The sequence below is a fragment of the Pomacea canaliculata genome, linkage group LG2 (assembly GCF_003073045.1).
Source record: "Pomacea canaliculata isolate SZHN2017 linkage group LG2, ASM307304v1, whole genome shotgun sequence".
Taxonomy (NCBI): Eukaryota; Metazoa; Mollusca; class Gastropoda; order Architaenioglossa; family Ampullariidae; genus Pomacea; species Pomacea canaliculata.
In genome coordinates, this window is record NC_037591.1 from 4,376,143 (window position 1) to 4,396,508 (window position 20,366).

Genomic DNA, 20,366 nt, shown 5'->3' on the forward strand with positions numbered 1-20,366 from the left:
TGATGAGCGATAACAGGCGCAGAGGAATTTTTGATCTTTTTTACATGTTGAAATAAGCTGTTTGAGTGTTCAACAACGGTAATACGTGTGTCTGTGTGTAGTTGTGTTGTGTTGTTTTTTGCTTTTTGGTGGTGTAGCAGGTAGTTGTGTCATTTCTATGTTTGGCCATTTCATGAGCGTTTTCCTCAGTTGTACTGTTTTGGATCTAGTGTTGAAAGGGTAGAAAGGTCATAAGGCTTAAATATGGAACATGGTGGTATGTATGGGAGTGATGGGAGTAGGGACTGAATGAAAGGACGATGAACATAGCAGAGAATATTGGTAAAATTTCACGAAAATACGACGATTATGTATACATATGTTATGTCATAATCAGTTAGATATTATCATATTTTTTTTTGTTTCGCCAATTTATTGCTGATTACAATAGGTTTTTCCATGGAGATTTTGTAAATTGTAAACTGTTTACCTGTGATTGCCTTATAATTATTATTCTTGGTCTTGTTTCTTCGTCGTGACGATCCTATTGGAGAAGTTTTACATTATTAATAAGATAGGATTCACATTATGTTCTTTAAAAGAAAATGCAATCAATATGTAGAAATATTTATAAGCATCATGATGTGTATAGTTTAATACTCCTAACGCGAGTGTGAGTTAAGTTATGTCTGTTTTCTCTACGATTTATTTTTAATTTTTGTCGTTTCTTGCAGCGCTTTGGTTAATACTTGAATGTTTGTTTTTGTTCTTTGCAGTGCTCCAGATCATATCAGAGGCGATCATTTTGGACTGGCTGATGGCTTGAGAACTTGTGTGATGCCATCAAGATATTTCATGCTAAAAAAAGTCATCTCTGTATATAGACATTGTCTAATGGTAGGCTAAAGCAGTAGAAGATACAGATGAAAGAAAGATTCTGTGTGCGAAACCATTTCGTGTAGGAGTTGCTTTTTGTTGGCCTTCTATGTTCGCTGTAAATGGTGTCTTTTGGGCTGTTGGTAACAAGGAGGACGGCGTGTGGAATCACTGTCCCGGTATACGGTGGCGTAGTTGATATGTCTGTCTGCATCCTGAACGGTGTGTGAAGGTTGGTCGTGTCTTGAAGGGACGACAGCTGCTGTGTGGACTTTTTGTCTGACGTGTGTGTGTACGGACTGGCCTTACTGCACGGCAAGGTTTGCAGCAATATTACAGGGGGGGGGGGTGACGAGGTATCTTGAGCAGTGGCTCGAGGATGACCAGGATGTTTCAATAACCATGATTGTTTATCTCAGTTTAAACTGTACATAGTGTTGTCGACAAATGACTTCGTTAACCTTCAAATCTTGACTTAAGTAAACTTATTACTCCTAGTTTTATTATTGGACTACATAACTGGGTCTTGGGTTTTCGGGTATCAACTTGAATTTTAAACAACTGACAGACTTCCATCCAGCAGGACAAGTAATGGCTTGATGTTTTCCAGAATTAAGTTTTCAAACTGGATGTTATGATTTCTGACATTTCCTAACCTAGAAACTCAATTTCTGATGGGCGGCGTTAAAAACATTGATGGGAGGTGGTTCACAACTGATGAACTCGAGTCTTAGATTTAATAGGGTTCTACTGTGCTATTTCAAAACATTTTACTCTAAGTAGTTAGAGTCCTTTATTGCGAATAAGGTATTGTTGTCTCCCTCCACCGAAGGATTTATTTCTGCAAAAGTGTGAAGCCGCCTCCTGAGAGATCTCGTCTGTGATGCTCTCCTCCTGCGCAGACACATATCGTGTGTTTTCTCTCGTTATTCGCGGCTTTAGTTGATGGGCAACGGCGGGAAGTTTTATTTAGCTCGCCGTGTGTTATCAGTAAAGAAAACAAGCAAACTTGGTTTTGATGTCTTTGTCACTAATTTAAGTATAGTGACTTTGTGATGGGTGTGTACCTGGCCATTCATAGGCTATAATAGCTGACCGTGTGTACCTAGAAAACTACTTGTGGAACGACTTAATATGGAGAATAGTTTTGTGTGTAAGCTGGCCGGCTTTCTCTGTCTACTGTCTAGTGAAGTGTCAGCTTGCATTATCCTTCTCGTGTACATTAGACGATTTTGTCATCAATTTTCCTTTCAGCGTCTTTCACTTCGCTTAAACGTTGCGGCGTGGATTGCTTCAGTTATGACGTGGAGTGGTAGGCTTCATTATCGCTCTCATTCCTTTGCTACGTCAATAGCAGACTGGAACTTCTACAATAAACGCAACCCTCCTATTGTATCTGCTTTCATCTCAATCACGAATAAAGACTTTTACGGAAAGTAACTATGCTACCGGTATCATGATTATCCTGAACGGTATTCTCTTTCTTTTTATTGCCGCTGGTCAGTTTTTCATCTTTTTGTCTGTAAAGAATTAACAGTATTCCAACTCTGACACTTCCAAGAAAGACCAAGGACCTGACATCGTTCGTCGACTGATGACAGTGGTTGTGTCTGACTTTTTGCTGCAAGTTCCCATGCGTGGCCTTGCTGGGAACTTCTAGCGGCCCGCGGCACGCCAGTCTCTTAGCGGAGGTTATCGTCGCTCTCTCGTCATCTTCATTGTTTCCACTCACTCCGCTCTTCAACTTCCTGTACACTTTAAACGTTTTGATTGAGCGAAGGCGAAGGGCGAAAGAAATGATGTTGAAGAAGCATTTCATATCGCTGCTAGAACAAAAAAACTTGTCGAAGTAAGCAGCATCTAAGAGAATTTAAAAAAAAAATAATTGCAGCTCCAATAGCCTTAAGTGGTTCGTTTCTACGATAAATATTTGTTCCAATTATAAAGGCGGCTTTAGTCCTGTACATCTTTGTCTTGCTAATGCAATTATCTACCTCAATTCCTGCTTTATACATCAGAAAAACTACGCGATTTTTGTATGTTTAATAAATGACTGAGATTTCCTATGTATACACTATTAACTGAATTACAAAACTTGTTAATACATGTATTGAAAACAAAGCACGTTTTCAACACACTTAATGAGTTTTGTACAGCCAAAATGTATTAGGGTTTCGTACTTAGGGCGTAAACGGTATACAAATATTTAAACAAATAGATATATATATATATTGAGGATGCCAGCTACTGTTTGGGATGTTTACTTTAATATAAATTTTTATTATTTAATCTAAAGTCGATGTTGGTTTAACACGGAGACCTGGTTTAACACTGCCGGCTTTTATTGACTGTGTACATTAACCACTTGGTTCCACCATCCACCTCTGGGGCCTACAGTATCACGTGGATGCTGATGATACACAGCTGCTAGTGTCTGGCCTCGTTCACAGCTGTAACAGGTCCACACCATCACACAACACACACTTTACTGTGTAAAAGTCTGTTCAAGAACAAACTGGACATGAATGTGAGTAAGGTCTGTCACACAGCCATGAAAAAACTCAAATGTCTTTCATACCCAAGAGAAATGAAAGTATTTTTATCAATGAACGGGAGGTAAGCGGTAAATATTTAATAGCTATTGTAGGCGCTAAACATTTTTTTTTTTTTTTTTTTTTTTTGTAAAATTTAGTCGTTTACAGCCAAGACGAAGACGAGAGGAAACAAATAATAAAAGTAAAAAACTAAGTATAAAATTAGGATGGTTACAGTCAAGTGGGGCAGGTTATGAGGTTACGGGTTACAGGTGTAACAAAAACTACAATAATTATAAATAAGTGGAAATAAGTGTTTTATATTTTAAGACCATAAGCTTTTAATTATTCACAATATCGATGATTTTGATTTTTTTTTGACACGTAAAACAGCTAAATTTTCAGTAGCATGTGTTCATGGTAAATACGATGCTCAGGGAATATTTATATTGCTATTGCATATGTTAATAATTATTTTCACACAAGTAATCTGTTGGTTCCAGATATCGTCTGCAAAACCCAATCCACACTTCTAACCTAATACTCTTAAAACAGAACTTAGCTATGAATGTGAAGGCCACTTATTGGATATTTTATCAACAATACTTTAAATCGTAAATAATATTTATATAGTTATATATATATATCTGTGTGTTTTACGATAGTATTCTACAGCATTGTAAAAAGAATAAATTAGGAGGTTGACATATACATGTATGTGTCCTTTGCTACACGTGTCTGTGCGTGGGTAAGGTGTGTGTGGAAAACCCGTGGAAGAGAGTAACGTGGGACTCACCCTAAACGAATGCCTTCTAAGCTAAAAATATCTCCTTTTGATAAAAAAAAGCAGGCAATAAAACCAACAGAACACAATCTGGCCAGTTATCAAGAATATTGTCAAAACAACAACTAGACAAAGAACGACTACATGTTCCCAACGAGGTTTTAGCAATGGCTTGTGTAAGCGAACATACGAACTTCATTGACGACAAACACACGTTGATCTCAACCGAGGTTTTTTCTGCTCATTCTATGAAAATAGAAACCTACAAGTAAACCCTAACCTCATCCTAACCCTTAGACTTACATTTTACCTGTTATGGTATGTGTGTGTGTGTGTGTCACTGTTTTATATTTTAGAGAGTATCACCTTCAACTGATTCAAATGCCAGTGTGTTTGTTGCCGTGTACAGTTTGTACTAATGTACAGAAATGCCTATAAAACCATTGTGAATTCGCTTGTCTATAAAAGTTTGCCAACACTTTAAAAATAGAACCACACATACAGTTAATTCTTTTCAGAGTTCATCAAGGTTCATCCAGACACAAACAGACTCGTCACAGTTTCAGGAAAGATTATTATGACAAATCATATCAGCCTAAACTTCCAATATAGCATCCGAAGGTAAGCCTGCACGTTTATTTTCGTGTATGTAAACAACCAGCATGCAAACACAAAGTCCGCTGATGATTACAGTTATCAGTGCATTCAGATAATTATTTTTGCATTAGCTCCCTTGACCTTTAAATATCATTAGCTGAGGGCGTCAGCAATTTAAACTCGTTATCTGATGATGATGGGTGATGATGATGATAACGATGATTTGTATAACGCTTACTCAAGGTCGTAAGGTGTGCTCTTAGCGTTTGAACAGAAAGCCTACAAGCTGATATTACTAAAGTTGTTTTTTTTTTAAACTAAGAAGAGTCATTTAACATATTGTTCTCGGGTGGGTCTTTAACTTTAAGGGCCTCTTGCCGATAACTTGTGATCACGCGCCTTCTCTAAATCGCTTCATCTTCTATCATCGTTACAAGAGTACAGCGGTGGGTAGCACTGTCTATTTCTGATAAATATGATTCCTGTTGAAGAGTTACAAGTTTTTCAGATTTTGGTGAGTAATTTCTGTTTTTCTATCTTTTTCACAGATTTGATGAATGTTTCCATTGTGTTTACTCGGTATTTCTAGCTCGGCCTGTCTCAGGCACATAGAAGACAAAGAACAAAGTTGCAAAATGTAAAGCTTCTATAGCCTAGTGGTTGTAGGCCGTGAATAACTCGACATAGACATTCCATAGATATAAACAATGTCCCATAAACAATATTAAATGTGTTTTTAAATATTAAATATTAAATGTGTTTTTTTAAAAGACTTTAGACCAGCCAGAGCCATTTCTTCCATTATAATTATAAGCAACAATAGCAAATTATAATTTTGTTCACCTTTTCCGTGATAAAATATTTGTTGATAACATAATAATAGTACACTTAATGAATATTTGTGAACTTGATAATGTTAGTTATCTTCTCGAAAAATATATGTTCAACAACAAGCCGTTATCTTCAATGGTATGTCAACAGACTGATGCGACATAGAATATCAACACTGAGATTGGCTGCTTGTGAAGAGGTTGGTGCAAAGATTATACATTCATTTATAGATAGTGAGTAACAGTATTATCAGGACTAGCTCTTGCTTTTGTCCAGTGAATGTTGTATTTCATCTGATGACACGGAGATGATTATGTCATGGCGTGAATGCTGAACAGTTGGGAAGAGAACAGACCGTTAGATGCTTCTTTATGTCGTAAAATAATGTCAGTTAAACCTGACTAGTTTTCCAACTGTTATCGCTTCTCAGGTATTTTGTCGCCTAATATCTAAAAATCGCACGGACTTTTAAAAGCAAAAAACTTACCTGCCTACACAGTATATGGATGCACAAATTTTCATTGGAGACCAAAGACCAAAGGAAAGGATTTGGCTCCGGAATCTTCATATCATACCCTGGACACGGTAAGTTGTTAACAGCTCATAACCTATGTACTTTAACAATTTATCTTTACAATGGCTTGTCATACGCTCGTTGGAAGACTTTTACAGTTAAGCTATGAGAAATGAATATAAAAATGCGTTTTCTGAATTTGAGTTGAGAATGTAGAGCATACAATATAAGAGGGAGGCGGGAAATGTTAAAGTCGGGAATATCAACATCTTCCAACATTATCATTTTTCGTTTTGTGTTTGCTCAATTTTACTTTAAACTTTTTAATGGCAGAGTACTCGTGTGTTCAAGTTAAAAGAGCCATAATGGCTGATGAACGGTTGGAAAAGGAAGTTACCACACTGTTGCTTACAGAGTTTGACGGAAGAGCAAAGTTTGGAAAACTCAGAAGGAGTTTGTACCAGAATAAAACTGTCAGAGACATTGGCCTTCGTTCCGCTTTGAGGCGGATATCAAACATAAACAAGTTCTTAGTCTTTGAAAAGAATAACAACGTAAAATGTTTGTCTGTCTTCTGCAAGGATGCAAGTATTTGCTGTGGATATCGCAGGAGAGGATGCGAAACGTGCAAAAAGGAAAACTGCCATAAATTCCACGTGTGCAAAGACTTCATCAGCGGCAGCTGCACGAGAAGATTCAGATGTCCTTTTGGACACGACCTTAGTAACGAAGCCAACAGGAGGTTGTCAGACAGGTTGGGTCTGTCTTCTTTTTCATGTGAAGACATCCGCACCATTATACTTTGCAGCCAACCAGCCGTGTGCGAGGAGTACAACACGGATGGTTGTGATGACGATGACTGTCCAGACCTTCACGTCTGCTCTCGTTTCATCAAACAGAAATGTACAGCTGGGGGTTACTGTAAGTTTGAACATTCTATTAAAAGGTCCGACCATAATAAGTGGGTTCTGGACACCTTTAATGTCAGCCATTTGACGGAGGAAGAGTTAAGGGAGATTATACTAGTAAGAGTTGTTTCTGACAGGGATATGGGACTACAATCGCAGATGACACCAGCTTCATCGACGCTGAGTCTCATGAGTAGTTTCTCTGCGACGTCGACGATGTCATTGGCAACAGACAACACAGACGAAAGCGTTGTCGATGTTTTCAGCTTCCTGCTGAAGCGTTTCAGTGGGCGAGCTAGATTCAACACCTTTTTGACGGAAAGAGGCCATCTTTTAGGACATATGGGGCGAGCGGCCATCATCGACTGGTTAAAGGACAATAAAGGCCGATTTCTTTTGTACGTACAGAGAAGTAATTTAAATTACGTTTCTGTTTACAACAGCCGAGCTAGGGCGTGCTTCAGGTTCTACGACCCCAGAAAGTCGGGCTGTGATAATAAGTCTTGTAAGTACTTCCACGTCTGTCGACAGTTTGTCGCAGGTGACTGTGTCAGCACCCTATGCAACTACAGTCATAGTTTCTCCTCCGGGTCAAATGCCAAGGTGCGTTCGGATTTGAAACTGGATGAGTTCACTGACAGCGAAATCTGCGCGATCATTCGCTGTAGTAATCCAACCATCTGTGTCAATCATAACACATCAGGCTGTCACCTGGATGATTGCCCGGACCTCCATGTTTGTTCCAAGAACACTTTCAACCAGTGTACCAGTGGCGATGGCTGCAAGCTTGGTCACGTGATACGAGATTCAGGAGAACACAACGTCTACGTGTTGAAGACGTTTCATATGACACGTGGCGAGAGGACGTCCTTCGCAGACTCGTCATCGCCAAGAAGGGAGAGCACATAGAAACGCAAGAGAATGTAGGTGCCTCTGCTATACAGAGAGCGCCATCTGTAGGTCAGCTACAGAAAGCCATCAGCACCCTCGACCTCTCCAAATCGGTGAACGACAAAGGTGAGCTCGTTTCACTTTTCGAAATAACTGAATGATGAACACGCGTTCCTAATAAGGAAAAACGAATGGATTCACTTTTTTTTCTCTGTCTCACTGTAGAGAACGAAATTCTGAGACAATCATCAATCAGACCATAAATTATAGTGAACTGCTTATATGTAATGCTTTGACATTTACAATGGAGTATGGTTAGATTAGATGTGAGATAATATCTCTATCATAGTTTTGTCAAATGTCCTTTTAGAAGTTTCATCCACGTCTTCCCAAAGGCGTGGTCCGACACACTACAAATCTTCAAATCCGACTTGGTATCGAGATTTCACAATGGTGGAACTACTTGTTTTTCCATAGATATCTTTCCCGGAAAGTACGAATACATTTGTGCAAAGTACACCTGGACAGGTGCGTGTCCCAACATTCCGTTCTGTCCACATTATCATCACCCTGACCGCCTGCCATACCTGTGGCTGACTGCAGAGGATGGACAATGGCGAAGAATCCCCACAAGCGACGGTGTCCAGCTGGAGACACGCTTCTGTGAATATGATGATGTCTTCAAAAAAGAGGTGAAATTGGTATTTTATTGCCGGTTGCCCATCGGAAAAAATTCTGTGTATAGGCAATAATTTATTTCTTTATATGTAGTTCCTTTATTAATTCTTTTCCGATACTAGCTGACTCTTACTGGTGACCTAGGAAAACTGAATAGATGCAGTGGGTGGCCAGGCTCACCACCTTGGTCTGTATTTAAAGACATTTTTATAGCATTTCTTGCAACATGTGTGTGGTTTTTCTAAATTTCTCTTTCTGTGTGTGAAACTTGAGTAGGTTAGTGTTGTTTGTTGTAATGTGTATACATGTAAACAAGAGGATGGCGTGGTTGTTCTGTAGTTATTGTTTGTTTTTCGAGAGTGCTACAATTTTTCTAGTGAAAACTTTTCTTTATTTTTTTTTATCCATTATTAAGGAGATTCTCCTGCAAAGTCACTTGCTAGTCAAACGAATTCTTCTTCTTAACATACCACATAGTTTAGACTACTAGAGTGTTTTTCGTTATTAATATAGCTTCTGATTTTTTGTTGAAAGTTTAATATTCTTGGAATGACCCGAATGGACTTCTGCGCTATGTCAGCTGTATTGAAAGGAGCACCAGTAAAGCTTAAACGACTGTCGACACCATCATATGTGACTGCAACACCAGGAACTCCTCTCAACTTCTACACTCAGTGGGTGTGGTATCGGCAAGAACGTGATGGTAGATACACCCCCTTCTACCCGGTATGTCATTTTTTAAAAATTACTAGATCATTAAACCAGTCTTAATAGGTTTGAACTTTTTTTTCAAAATAACAACATAAAGAACTTCATAACATATGACCATAGAAGATGTTAAATTAAAGACTGCGCAGTAAATTTTACAGTAATGTTTATTCAGAATTTCAAAACCTTCAGTTCTAACAGCTATTGTCAATTTGTATGTGTGTGTGTGTTTGTGTGTTGTTTGTGTGTGTGAATAACAGGGGGCGCTGCAGTACACTCTGGAGGAGAAGTACCTCAAGGGACAGCACAAGTACTACTTTGAGTTTGAAGACCTTCGCCTGATGGTGGACACTCAGTCCTCGCCGATGATACAAACGAACCTACATACGCATGGATCCACAGTTGTCTTCCGGCGACCAATCTTTGTATTGACTGAAAATGCAGATTTTCAAAAGATGTGAGTTTCATGAAAACTTTGTTTTTTTTTGGTGTTTGTCGAAAATTTATTTGGTGCAGTGGTTAGGGAGAACGAAGGGAGATTATTTACCCATAATTTTACTATTAGTTTTGCTCACTGAGAACATCACAAAATAAATCTCAGCCTTGCTTTTTGTTTGTGCAGGTCGTCACTGCTGCTAAGTGAGGCTCCTGCATCAGTGCTGCATCAGGTACCCGACTACTGGGCTGCTGTGGACCGCTTCCAGGACTACGAGCTCGTGGAGCTGGATTCAGATGATCCAGAGTACGACGCCGTGCAGCGACAGTTCTTCTCGACCATGGACATCAACGGACACAACATTGTACATGTTTTCCGTGTGCAGAACCCAGTGCTGTGGTATAAATACTGCAGGTAAGGATATTTGTAAAAAATAGGTGTATCTGTATGTGCGTGTGCGCTCGCGAATGCCTCTACCAGAAGGGAAACTCTTATATGATATCAAGGGATTTGTGTATGATACTATATTTTGATCTATAGTAACATTCATGAATTTGATTGTGTGTGCAGTTTGTACCATGTTCATAAATTGAAGCAGCATTTTTTAATTGTTTATATCGTTAATAATGATACTCTCCCATGTTACTACATTCAGATTTATTTATTTTGTCTCATTCAGTGCCAGACGGGCCATGACCCCTCGAGGTCAAAGTCACGAAGACGTGGCCGAGCGCCAGTTGTTTCACGGAACCCCGACACTTCAGGCGGCCAGGGGCATCTGCGCCAACAGCTTCGACTTCCGCAGGTCTGGAGAAAATGTTGGAACTGTCTGGGGCAAGGGAGCTTACTTCTCCACCACAGCCAAGTACAGTCACAGCTACACACGTGTTCACACCACACTCACAGGCGACCCCCTGCGGTTCATGTTTCTGGGAAGGATCCTGGTGGGGCAGTACACTCTGGGCCATTCTTCTTACACCAAGCCACCAGAGCGTGACCGGCTGAAGATGTACGATTCCTGCGTGAATGATTTGTCCAACCCCACCATCTTTGTCATCTTTGACCTGACACAGAGCTACCCGGAGTATCTGATCGAGTACAGTGATGTAGTCCAGCCATCTCCTCAGAACCCACCACCGCAGGTCAAGAACAGACGTCACCGCCGTCGTTAACTAAACGCCAGAGTATCCTCAGCAGATGCCATGACTACAGTCTTCATAAATTTTAGCATAACCTTAATTAGTTTTTCACCTCCAGCGGCTTATCTTTCTGAGAAGGATCCTAGTGGGGCAGCACTCCCGGGGTCATCCTTCCCTCACCAAGCCACGTGCGTGACCGGCTGAAGCTTTACGATTGTTGCCTACACGATGTTACCTGCCCCGCCATCTTCGTTATCTTTCACCTGGCACAGAGTATCTGATCCTGTACATTGACAAAAGAGATTTTCACTTGTTTTAACCATGCACCACGATCGCAGAACAAACAGACAGGTCACCATCACGACTATCATTTCTAGGCAAGAAGCACAAAGACTAAAACACAATATGTTGCAATGTTCCTACGCTTACTTAATAAATTTGAAAAGTATTCTTTTAACAAATAAATTACTCAAGGCCGCCATCAAGCCTAGAGAGTCTTTGACACTTGTTGAGCCCTTTTGTATAATTAATTTTGTAACAAACGTTGGTTTATAATCTTCTCATAATTTATCATCTCTTTATATTGATGTGAAGAAACACCATATTAACTGACTGGAGAACAGAACAAAGGCGTCAGTGCACAAAACTTTATTAAACTGTTGTTTCAAGATGAAGATGATAGCGCCTTTTCTGTGTGTTTTTAAGTGACATAGTTTCTGTGTACCATTTACTCCTTAATATTGGATTTCTGCCATTTCTAGAGATATACAATTGCATTTCTTTTCAATGACAAGGTAGGAGTCAACAGGGAGATTATTCTCCACTTAAAAGCTACAAAAGTGATAATTTGTTTCATCTGCTGGTGGTACCCTAGTTACGATAATGAGTCTTTCCTGTTTACATGGGAAGTTGTACCCTTCTGTTTATCTAAATTCATCAGACGATGTGTCCCTGCTTCCAACACAGTCTTACGCGTTGGAGACGTGTAGTTGTCTGGAAGTGGAACAGTGTAAAAATAATAGTAACACAAGACAACTCGCTGATGCAATGCCACGTGTCCTCACCATGTCTACTTATATCTGTGTATATATCAGTCCTTTTTATTCCCAGGGCTTCTGCTTACGCAAAAAATTGCGTACAGTACTCATTAAAAGTTCGGAGGACCCCTTCAATTTTCGTCAATGGGGTCCCCTTCAAATTTGGGCGAAGAACAGGGACCCCTTAAAAATCTGAAGAAGGGGTCCCTGGGACCCCAAAGAATTTAGCCTTAGCAGAAGCCCTGAATTATATAAATTCCTATGATTATTGTGTGTGCTAATAAATTTTATTAATATTATGCTTTAATAATAATAATAATAAAAAGCCCTCTTTTGTAATAGCGAATGCAAAACCTGACTTGTGAAAAGACGAGACCTACTGACGGTCTGAACTAGTTGCTTATCTCATGGTCGAAACCACCTGGTCACGTGACAGCATGAAAGTCGCGATATTCAGTTGGGTCACGAACTTGTATTGCTGGACTGCTGGCAAACGATTTTTCCTGTTAACTACTAAAAGGAGGCAGGTGTGTACAAAGCTTCCGGTTTAGTCACATTCATTGTCTAGGCTCGCCGAGACTAACAGCGGAGAACTTCACAAGAGGCTAAGCGTTGGTCTCGGCAGACAGACAGCAGTCCATCTATACACGTCCATGGTTGGGTTGACTCGAGCTAGACCCATAAATTTCGCTTTGGTAATTAATTATAGTGGCGCTGTCACCATATTTCCACCAACAATAGAAAAGGCACACCTGTGATTGCTGTTCCCGGAAGCGATATAATGAGGTGGAGAGGCTTCGTGGAACAACTTGTTCGTATCACAAGCAGATTTGGTCTGGTCTACCGCTGGGAAACGTGCGTGTGAAGCATTTTTCAAAGATAGGAGTCTCCTTGTATAGCAACAAATGTTATTTCGATTTGCTGATGATAGAGTTTATACAAGAGTGTGTCCTAGACAGTGTCAAGAACACAAATAAGGTAAGTACACGTACAGGCTTCTGTTGGACAAAAACAAACCTCACGAAGAATTTGAAAAAGACTATTCATGTCCATTTTTACTAGATGCTTTGAGACACTTTAAAGTCCTGTACTTTGATATCCAGTCGTGCAGGAAATCTCAGACTATGTCGAATTTATACACGAGACAAGAAAGACACAAACACAAACACTGCAAAATAACAGTTGAAAAAAATTGCTATTCATGTGATATGAGCGGACAGCTACTAAACAGGAGGGTCAATAAACATTCAACTCATTTTGACCACACACGCACACACCTTCCTAGAACACTTTTCCCTATCGTGGGAGATTAAATCCAACAGTCTCAAGGATTTAATTATAGTTTATGAACATCTGTGTAAACACGACACTGGCGGTCCACCTCCAAATGGGAAATCCATTTGAAGAAAACAGTGTAGAGCTACACAAGTATGTGAGACAGGTGAGCATATGGTACACAAGTTTTGTTGCCGACAATAAATTTCTAGAAATCAGCTGGTACTTTCGATTTGCCAGCTATTCAGGAAGCAACTGAGATTTTTTTTTTTTAGCCACGACGAGGTTGGTTCGAGGTTCACAGAAGATGAAATAAAGACAGACTAATATTAAATGTTATGCTGTTGACATTTGTTGCTATGGCTCAAGAACCGGCTCTAACCTCGGGTGGGAGCCGTGCTTATCGATAACACCTCACCTTTCTTATTTCAAAGGATTAAATAGAGATTACTGGCTGCGTAGCTTTCTTATCTGATATCAGGCAGGTGAAAATTCATGAGTTTGCGCATGCGTAGTTCTGACCTATATTAAAATCGGTGGTGTCTGTACTTCCTCCTACAACATTTACAGTCTGTGTAAGCTGACTTGCTGTTTAGAAGTGTTTCTTACAAACCTTGTACGGATTGCTAAAGACCACAAAGAGCATAGGGCCAATATTGAATGAGGACCTTCCAGACTGAGCCTTGTGCTGACAGTATCATTGAGAATCACAGAATTGTCAGGACCGTTGTCAAGGTAAACAATAACAGATTGCCTGTTGGTATGTGAGATAGTAGTTAAGTCGTTCACTGTGTCAAAGGTGTTGTTTGTGAGTTGGGCGAGTCTTTAAAAGGTAGCCGAAATTTTGGCTACAGCTCCTCCGACATCACAGGTTTCAGTAAAACTGACTTCTCTAAACATTGTTTACAACCAAACAGCAGGCCTCTCGAGATGGTTGTTGTCAGCCATTTAACTTCATCAACATTAATGGCAGTAAAACCAGTACCAACTGTGGTTTGTATTCGCACATAGTTCTCTGGATTCTTACTTTTCTTTACAATGTTATGGGGAGTGGTGGTGGTCCAGTAGTACAACGGTTGGCGCCTGTCACCAAGACAGTGAAGGTTGGCTGTCCAGGGTTCAGATCTCATCTCGGGCACGCTGTTCTTTCTCTGCATGTGGTGTAATTTTACAGGGTTGGCTGCCTTGCGATATAGTCTTTGTTGCTGATTCGTCGTGAAACACGAATTTCCCCCTCCCCCTTCTTTACAATGCTTTCTTCTCGTAAACCTTGTAAGCAAGCATCGCAACAGTATTTCCTCTGTTTAATCTGTTGTTAATTGGATTGTTTGTTACAGGCAAACCAAATGATACACACGCTTTTGTTTTAGAGAAATCACTGGCAGCCAAGAGATAAAGAACAGATAAAGAAAATAAAATAAAGGACCATAATGGCGGAGGATGACTGGGCGAGTAAAGTCGCTAGGCTGCTACTCTCAGAGTTTGAGGGACGAGCCAAGTTTGGTCATTTAAAGAGGAGCTTGTACCAAAGAAACCTTTGGAAAGGGGGAGTCACTCGCCTTTTAAAATGGCTTTCCAACACCGACAGGTTCTTGGTCTTCAAAAAGGATGAGAACGTGAAATATGTGTCGATCGCCTGTCAAAATGTCAGTATTTGCTGTGGGTTCCAAAACAAAGGATGCAGAAAAGAGAGATGTTCCAAATTTCATGTGTGCAAGTTCTTCGTCAGCGGCAACTGCCAGAACGGTTCTAGATGTCGCTTTGGTCACGACCTTGGAAACGAGGCCAATAAAAGGGTGTCCGACAGTCTGGGTCTGTCTTCTTTTTCATCTGAAGAAATCCGCACCATCATATGTCGCAGCCATCCTGCCGTGTGTGTGAAGTACAACATTGGAGGATGTGATGACGTTGACTGTCCAGACCTTCACATCTGCTCTCGATTCATACTGAAAAACTGTCCTCAGGAGACTGACTGCGAATTGATACATTCTCTTCAAATGTTTGAAAACAACCTCTGGGTCCTGTACACGTTCAAGTTGAATGATTTGACAGATGTGGAGTTAAGGAAGCGAATCCTTGTGAAAAAACATACTCCAAGAGTCACAGAGGCGAACAATGGGCCCCGATCTCAGCTGACACCAGTTTCTTCACCGAATCTGGACCAGGAGTCTACATCTGGGGAAGAAATAAAGGAGAACATAGACGATGTCTTCCGATTTCTTTTCAATAATTTTGGCGGGCGAGCTAAATTTGACAAGTTTTTGACTGGTAGAGGACATCTTTTCCAGGGCTCTGATAGAGAAGCTATCATAAAATGGTTTAAGAACAGGAGAAACCGGTTTGCTCTGTACGGAAACGGCAACGACATCAAATATGTTTCTGTTTACAACAAAGGAGCCAGGGTGTGCTTCAAGTACCACGACTCTAGTAGTTTAGACTGCGGGGATGAGGCTTGTAAGTATTTCCACATTTGCAGACGTTTTGTGGTTGGCGCCTGTGTCAGCACCAGGTGCAGTCACAGTTTCTCATCAGGACCAAACATGAAGGTGCGCTCGGACTTAAGACTGGATAAACTCAATGAGGGTGAGATTCTCAGTTTAATTCTCTGCAGCAGTCCTGCCGTCTGTGTAAATCATAACATGTCAGGCTGTTGTGTGAATGATTGCCCGGACCTCCATGTTTGCTTCAAGTATGTCTTCGGCCAATGTACAAGTGGACAGGACTGTGAGTTTGGTCACTCTGTCAGAGATTCAGGAGAACACAACTCCTACGTGTTGAAAGCGTTTCAAATGGAGAAGTGGAATGAAGACTTGCTGCGAAAACTCGTCATCGTCAAGAAGGTAAGAAGTTTGTCAGAGTTAAGAGGATTAGGTTGATTCAAAATTAGAACAAAGAATAGTTTACACAAAGAAAGGAGTAAAATTTAAAAGAAAAAACACGAAAAACAACTCCCTCAACCACATCGATTATGCTGCTGCTGCTAATGATGATGATGATGATGATGTACGCAATCTCATAAATACAACATAACCAGATATAAACTCAAAAATATCTTAACAAAAATTCTTTCATAAAACAATTAGGGAGATCATAGGAAGATGCCCAAATGTGCCAGGGCTTCACCTGAACCAATGTCCCAGCGAGTTCAGCCCCGTGACATACCCAGAATGTCGACTGACAATATTTCAAAGCGTTTTGATCTTCACAGTGTCCAAGGTGAGCTCATCTCCTTAACAATTAATTAAGCGAGCAAATGTTGTCAAACGTTGTAACAAGTCTGGCAAAGTTTTCTGTAAAGGTCAAAGGTTCAGAACACTACAACGTACAAGTGTGACTGCTATTCCATTCTAATGCATGTGTTAATACAGTGGGACTTCAAAGTCTTCTGTGATTTCACACTTCGGAACTTTACCCTATTAAGAACGGTGCTGAGGTACTAATATTTTATGAAATCTGTTGATTATTTCTGCTCCCAGGTTAGTGGGATGAGATTGGTTCAATTTTCAGAGCTGGTATCGAAATTTTACGGACATGAAACTATGTTTCCTGGCAGATGCTGACATTAGCAAGTATGAGTACATTTGTGAAACATACACCTGGACAGGTGAGTGCCCCAACGCTGGAAACTGTCCACGTTACCACAGTCCTGATCGCTTGCCTTACCTGTGGATGATTCAGAGGAAGAAAGACGGGGAATGGCGCGTTGTCCCCTCAAGTAAACTGCTAGAACAAAGCTTTTGTGACCTCTGTGATTTTGAAACACTTCAGGTAAGGTTAATATGTATATACTTTCTAAGACTAAACGTGAAACTGAGCTATCTGTTCAGACAGACATTCAGAAAGAAAGACAGGGATATTTGAAATTAAAACATGCCCATAGCATTTGTTTGTCCGTGTTCAGTCCTTTGCATGTTTATAAGGTATGAGCAAGTGATACCAACTGATAGTGTAGAAATATTAATGGTTATTGTTTTCAAAGTTTCCTGAAGACTTCCGAGAGATGTTAGCCAGAATCACAGGAGAAGGAAAAATCGTTCAATGACATTCAACCGACTGTCGACACCATCATATGTAGAGGCAGCGCCAGGAACTCCTCTCAACTTCTACACTCAGTGGGTTGGTACTGGCAACAACGTGATGGCACATACACTCCGTTTATCCCGGTATCTACCTGTCCTTTCCTTTATTAGGCTTGTATCCATTGTCCAAGATTGTTGTGTGACGTGCGCTGTTTCTGTATACTCACCTGTAGGTAAAGACAACGTGATTAAAATGAAGAATATCTCCAAAATCTACCTGCATTACCACGAACCTCATAGACTGTATTCATATCTCTTTGTTACGCTTTTCAGTCTAAAATACATACGAGTCTTTTGGGAGTGAAATGTGTCCTTCATTGGGTAGGTCTTTAAGTATGAAACCTCCAATTTTTATGTATTGTTTGCACTTCCCTTCTTTACGAATACAAAAAATGATACCATTTCTTTGAGTTGCTGTACGACAACCTTTGAGAGACCAACGGTGAATTTAGCCACAAATATTGTGATATACAACTTCTGTTCTCACAAACAATAAAATGCATTGCTTGTGGCTTTCATTACAACAATGATTGTGTTGTGCACTCGTGCGTGCCTGTATGTGTGTGTTTGTAGGGGACATTGCAGTACACTCTGGAAGAGAAGTACCGCAAGAAGCAGTACCTGTATTTCCTCAGGATTGGAAAGCTACGTCTGGTGGTGGCAACACACAGCTCGCCGATGATACAAACGAACCTGGACTCTCTGCAATCCACACGTATCGTTCGACGACCAGTCTTTATCTTCACTGACAAGTTAGAAGCTCCAACCATGTAAGTTTTAATTAATTTTTGTATTAGTGGACAAGGAGGGCAATAGAAAGAAAACTGTGTCGTAGGAGACAGTAAAAAACAAACGGTCTGTTTTCAGGTCTCCATTGCTGCTTCCCGATGTCCCTACATACACATGCAAGGTGCCTGAACACTGGGCTTCTGTGGATCACTTCCAGAAGTTCGAGACTGTCTTGTTAGACGGTGATAGCCCAGAATACTCTGAGGTTCAGCGACATTTTTTCTGGACGATGAATGTAAATAAAAACAGAATTGTTGCCATATTCCGCGTACAGAACCCGGGTCTTTGGGATAAATATTGCAGGTAACCGCGCTGAGTTTGCATGTAAGTTTATAATTTGTAAAAAAGCGAGAAAATACAGCCCACAGTTTGATATAGATCAGTTGAGGACGTGCTTTATCTTGTACTCTTATTCATAATATCTCATTAAAAATAATTCCTGATATCCTTTTAAGAAATTTCTACCACTGTTACTGATGATTCTTGTATATTTGTCCTTGTGAGTGAAGCTTTTGTTATGTTCTGATAAGACGTTTGCAGGTAGGTGGTGTTATTTTAAGTTTGGTTTCATTTTTATTTGATGTCTTTAGTGCCAGACGGGCAATGACTCCTAAAGGTCAGGCACCAAAAGATGTGAAGGAGCGTCAGTTGTTTCACGGAACGCCGACACTTCAGGCGGCCAGGGGCATCTGCACCAACAGTTTCGACTTCCGCAGGTCTGGAGAGAATGTTGGAACTGTCTGGGGCAAGGGAGCTTACTTCTCCACCACAGCTCGCTACAGTGATACGTTCACGAATCCCATCATCGTTGCCAGTGGCCACCCAGTGCGGATCATGTTTCTGGGAAGGGTTCTCGTGGGGCGGTACACCTTGGGCCATCCTTCCTACGCAAAGCCACCGGAGAGTGACGAGCTGAACATGTATGATTCATGCGTTAATGACATCTCTGATCCCTCCATCTTCGTCATCTTTGACCTGGCTCAAAGCTACCCGGAGTATTGGATCGAATACATAAGATTGTCAGATCATGAGCCCGTCTCAACATCAGTAAAATCGAAGACTACTGTCAACACGACAGCAACAAACAAGCCTGACTATTATGGTATGCCTTCGTCAGCATCAAGATCTGATCGCTATAGTTTGTCCTCATCAGCACCAAGGAAACGTGGCTTATCTTCATGGGCAACAAAAAATTCTCTTTGTTGAAGCTTGTCTTCATCAGCAGCAGGAAAGTCTGAACGAAATAACTCGTCTTTATCAGCAGCAAGCAAGCCTGCATATTATGACTTGTCTTCATCAGAATTAAGCAAGTTTTGCCACATCATCAGAAGCATGTGGCCTATCTACATCAACAACAGGTATATCTTACCACGATAAAGCATCTTCACCAGCAACAAACAAGTCTAAACGGGATGACTCGTCTTCATCAGCAGCAAGCAAGCCTGACTGTTATCACGTGGCTTCACAAGAAATAAGCAAAGCTGAAAATCATGAAATGTCTTCAGCAGCAGGCAAGTCTGACCACGACAGCAACAAGCAAACCTGAATACAATGGCTTTTCTGCATCAGACTATTGTCCCACTTCTAATTCAGCATCAGATGGATCCCTCAGTGCCGACTCGCAATCACAGAAGCAGCATCAAAGTCCAATTCCTGATCCACCACCCAGCAGGAATTACTGCCTTATATCATAATGACATAGCAGAAAATGAGTGAGATATATTAACAAACTAAACCGGAGTGAAAGAACATTAACATTATACCAAAATCAGGAAAACCTGCATTTTCAGAAAAAAATCGGCTTTTTCTCATTGCCAATAGCTCTGTATGCCATACACCGTAGAATGTCTTCTGGAAGTTAAATTCCTGAAGGTGTTTGTACATGTGAGGGTTTTCACATTTTGTAAACTGCTTTAAACATTTTCTGATAATATGACTCCATTACTCTGTCCGAATACCTGTACTTTTCCCTGTTTTTTTTTTTTTTAATTAATTGACGTGATTGTCTTCTACTGATCTGAAATAGTCTCTCAATGTAGAATTAACTTGCTTATTCTGTTTTGATTGAGGTGAAGATCATCAGCATCTTAAATGTAAAAAGGACTTGGTTCACCTTTTTCGCAAACTTAGGTTTTTGAAATTGACTGTAGGTCAGCGCAATTTCAAAACCTTCATAATTTTGAGCAAGAAATTGTAAATAGTTTGGGAGAAGATGAGAGATTACAGGCCAGAGATTCTGAGAATAACGGATTTAGAAACAACAGCAGCAACAACAAAAATAGAAAGTTCAAAGTCTTTAGCTGTCTTGTTA

General features: G+C 40.4%; 3 protein-coding genes across 5 annotated transcripts in view; all 3 read left to right on the forward strand.

Annotated features, from left to right (window-relative positions):
- LOC112556851 (poly [ADP-ribose] polymerase 11-like) overlaps nt 1-12,235 on the forward strand; it is a 71,916-nt gene extending 59,681 nt beyond the window's left edge. The window contains exons 1-7 of one of the 3 annotated variants that reach the window (XM_025226242.1): nt 5,865-6,186; nt 6,449-8,040; nt 8,392-8,606; nt 9,127-9,318; nt 9,561-9,757; nt 9,923-10,150; nt 10,416-12,235. In XM_025226242.1, coding sequence (XP_025082027.1) covers nt 9,142-9,318; nt 9,561-9,757; nt 9,923-10,150; nt 10,416-10,908 — 1,095 coding nt within the window. In that variant the 5' untranslated portion in view covers nt 5,865-6,186; nt 6,449-8,040; nt 8,392-8,606; nt 9,127-9,141 and the 3' untranslated portion in view covers nt 10,909-12,235. Of the gene's footprint in view, nt 1-5,855; nt 6,187-6,448; nt 8,041-8,391; nt 8,607-9,126; nt 9,319-9,560; nt 9,758-9,922; nt 10,151-10,415 lie in introns of those variants that run through there. The other 2 variants (XR_003097836.1, XR_003097837.1) reach the window with 2 other exon arrangements.
- Nucleotides 12,236-14,248: 2,013 nt separating this feature from the next.
- Nucleotides 14,249-17,048, forward strand: LOC112557659. The gene is made up of 3 exons (XM_025227651.1): nt 14,249-16,027; nt 16,271-16,403; nt 16,741-17,048. The coding sequence occupies exons 1-3, from the start codon at nt 14,618-14,620 to the stop codon at nt 17,046-17,048; spliced, it is 1,851 nt and encodes a 616-aa protein (XP_025083436.1). The 5' UTR covers nt 14,249-14,617.
- Nucleotides 17,049-17,332: 284 nt separating this feature from the next.
- Nucleotides 17,333-19,983, forward strand: LOC112556856 (poly [ADP-ribose] polymerase 11-like). The gene is made up of 4 exons (XM_025226251.1): nt 17,333-17,350; nt 17,840-18,036; nt 18,134-18,358; nt 18,646-19,983. The coding sequence occupies exons 2-4, from the start codon at nt 17,945-17,947 to the stop codon at nt 19,259-19,261; spliced, it is 933 nt and encodes a 310-aa protein (XP_025082036.1). The 5' UTR covers nt 17,333-17,350; nt 17,840-17,944; the 3' UTR covers nt 19,262-19,983.
- Nucleotides 19,984-20,366: the final 383 nt, after the last annotated feature.

Coding starts and splice junctions, on each gene's coding strand:
- LOC112557659 (XM_025227651.1), top strand. CDS start 14,618: ATGGCGGAGGATGACTGGGCGAGTAAAGTCGCTAGGCTGCTACTCTCA. Junction 16,028..16,270: donor AACTCGTCATCGTCAAGAAG/GTAAGAAGTTTG, acceptor TAAAACAATTAG/GGAGATCATAGGAAGATGCC. Junction 16,404..16,740: donor TGATCTTCACAGTGTCCAAG/GTGAGCTCATCT, acceptor GTTTCCTGGCAG/ATGCTGACATTAGCAAGTAT.
- LOC112556856 (XM_025226251.1), top strand. CDS start 17,945: ATGATACAAACGAACCTGGACTCTCTGCAATCCACACGTATCGTTCGA. Junction 18,037..18,133: donor AAGTTAGAAGCTCCAACCAT/GTAAGTTTTAAT, acceptor GTCTGTTTTCAG/GTCTCCATTGCTGCTTCCCG. Junction 18,359..18,645: donor CTTTGGGATAAATATTGCAG/GTAACCGCGCTG, acceptor TGATGTCTTTAG/TGCCAGACGGGCAATGACTC.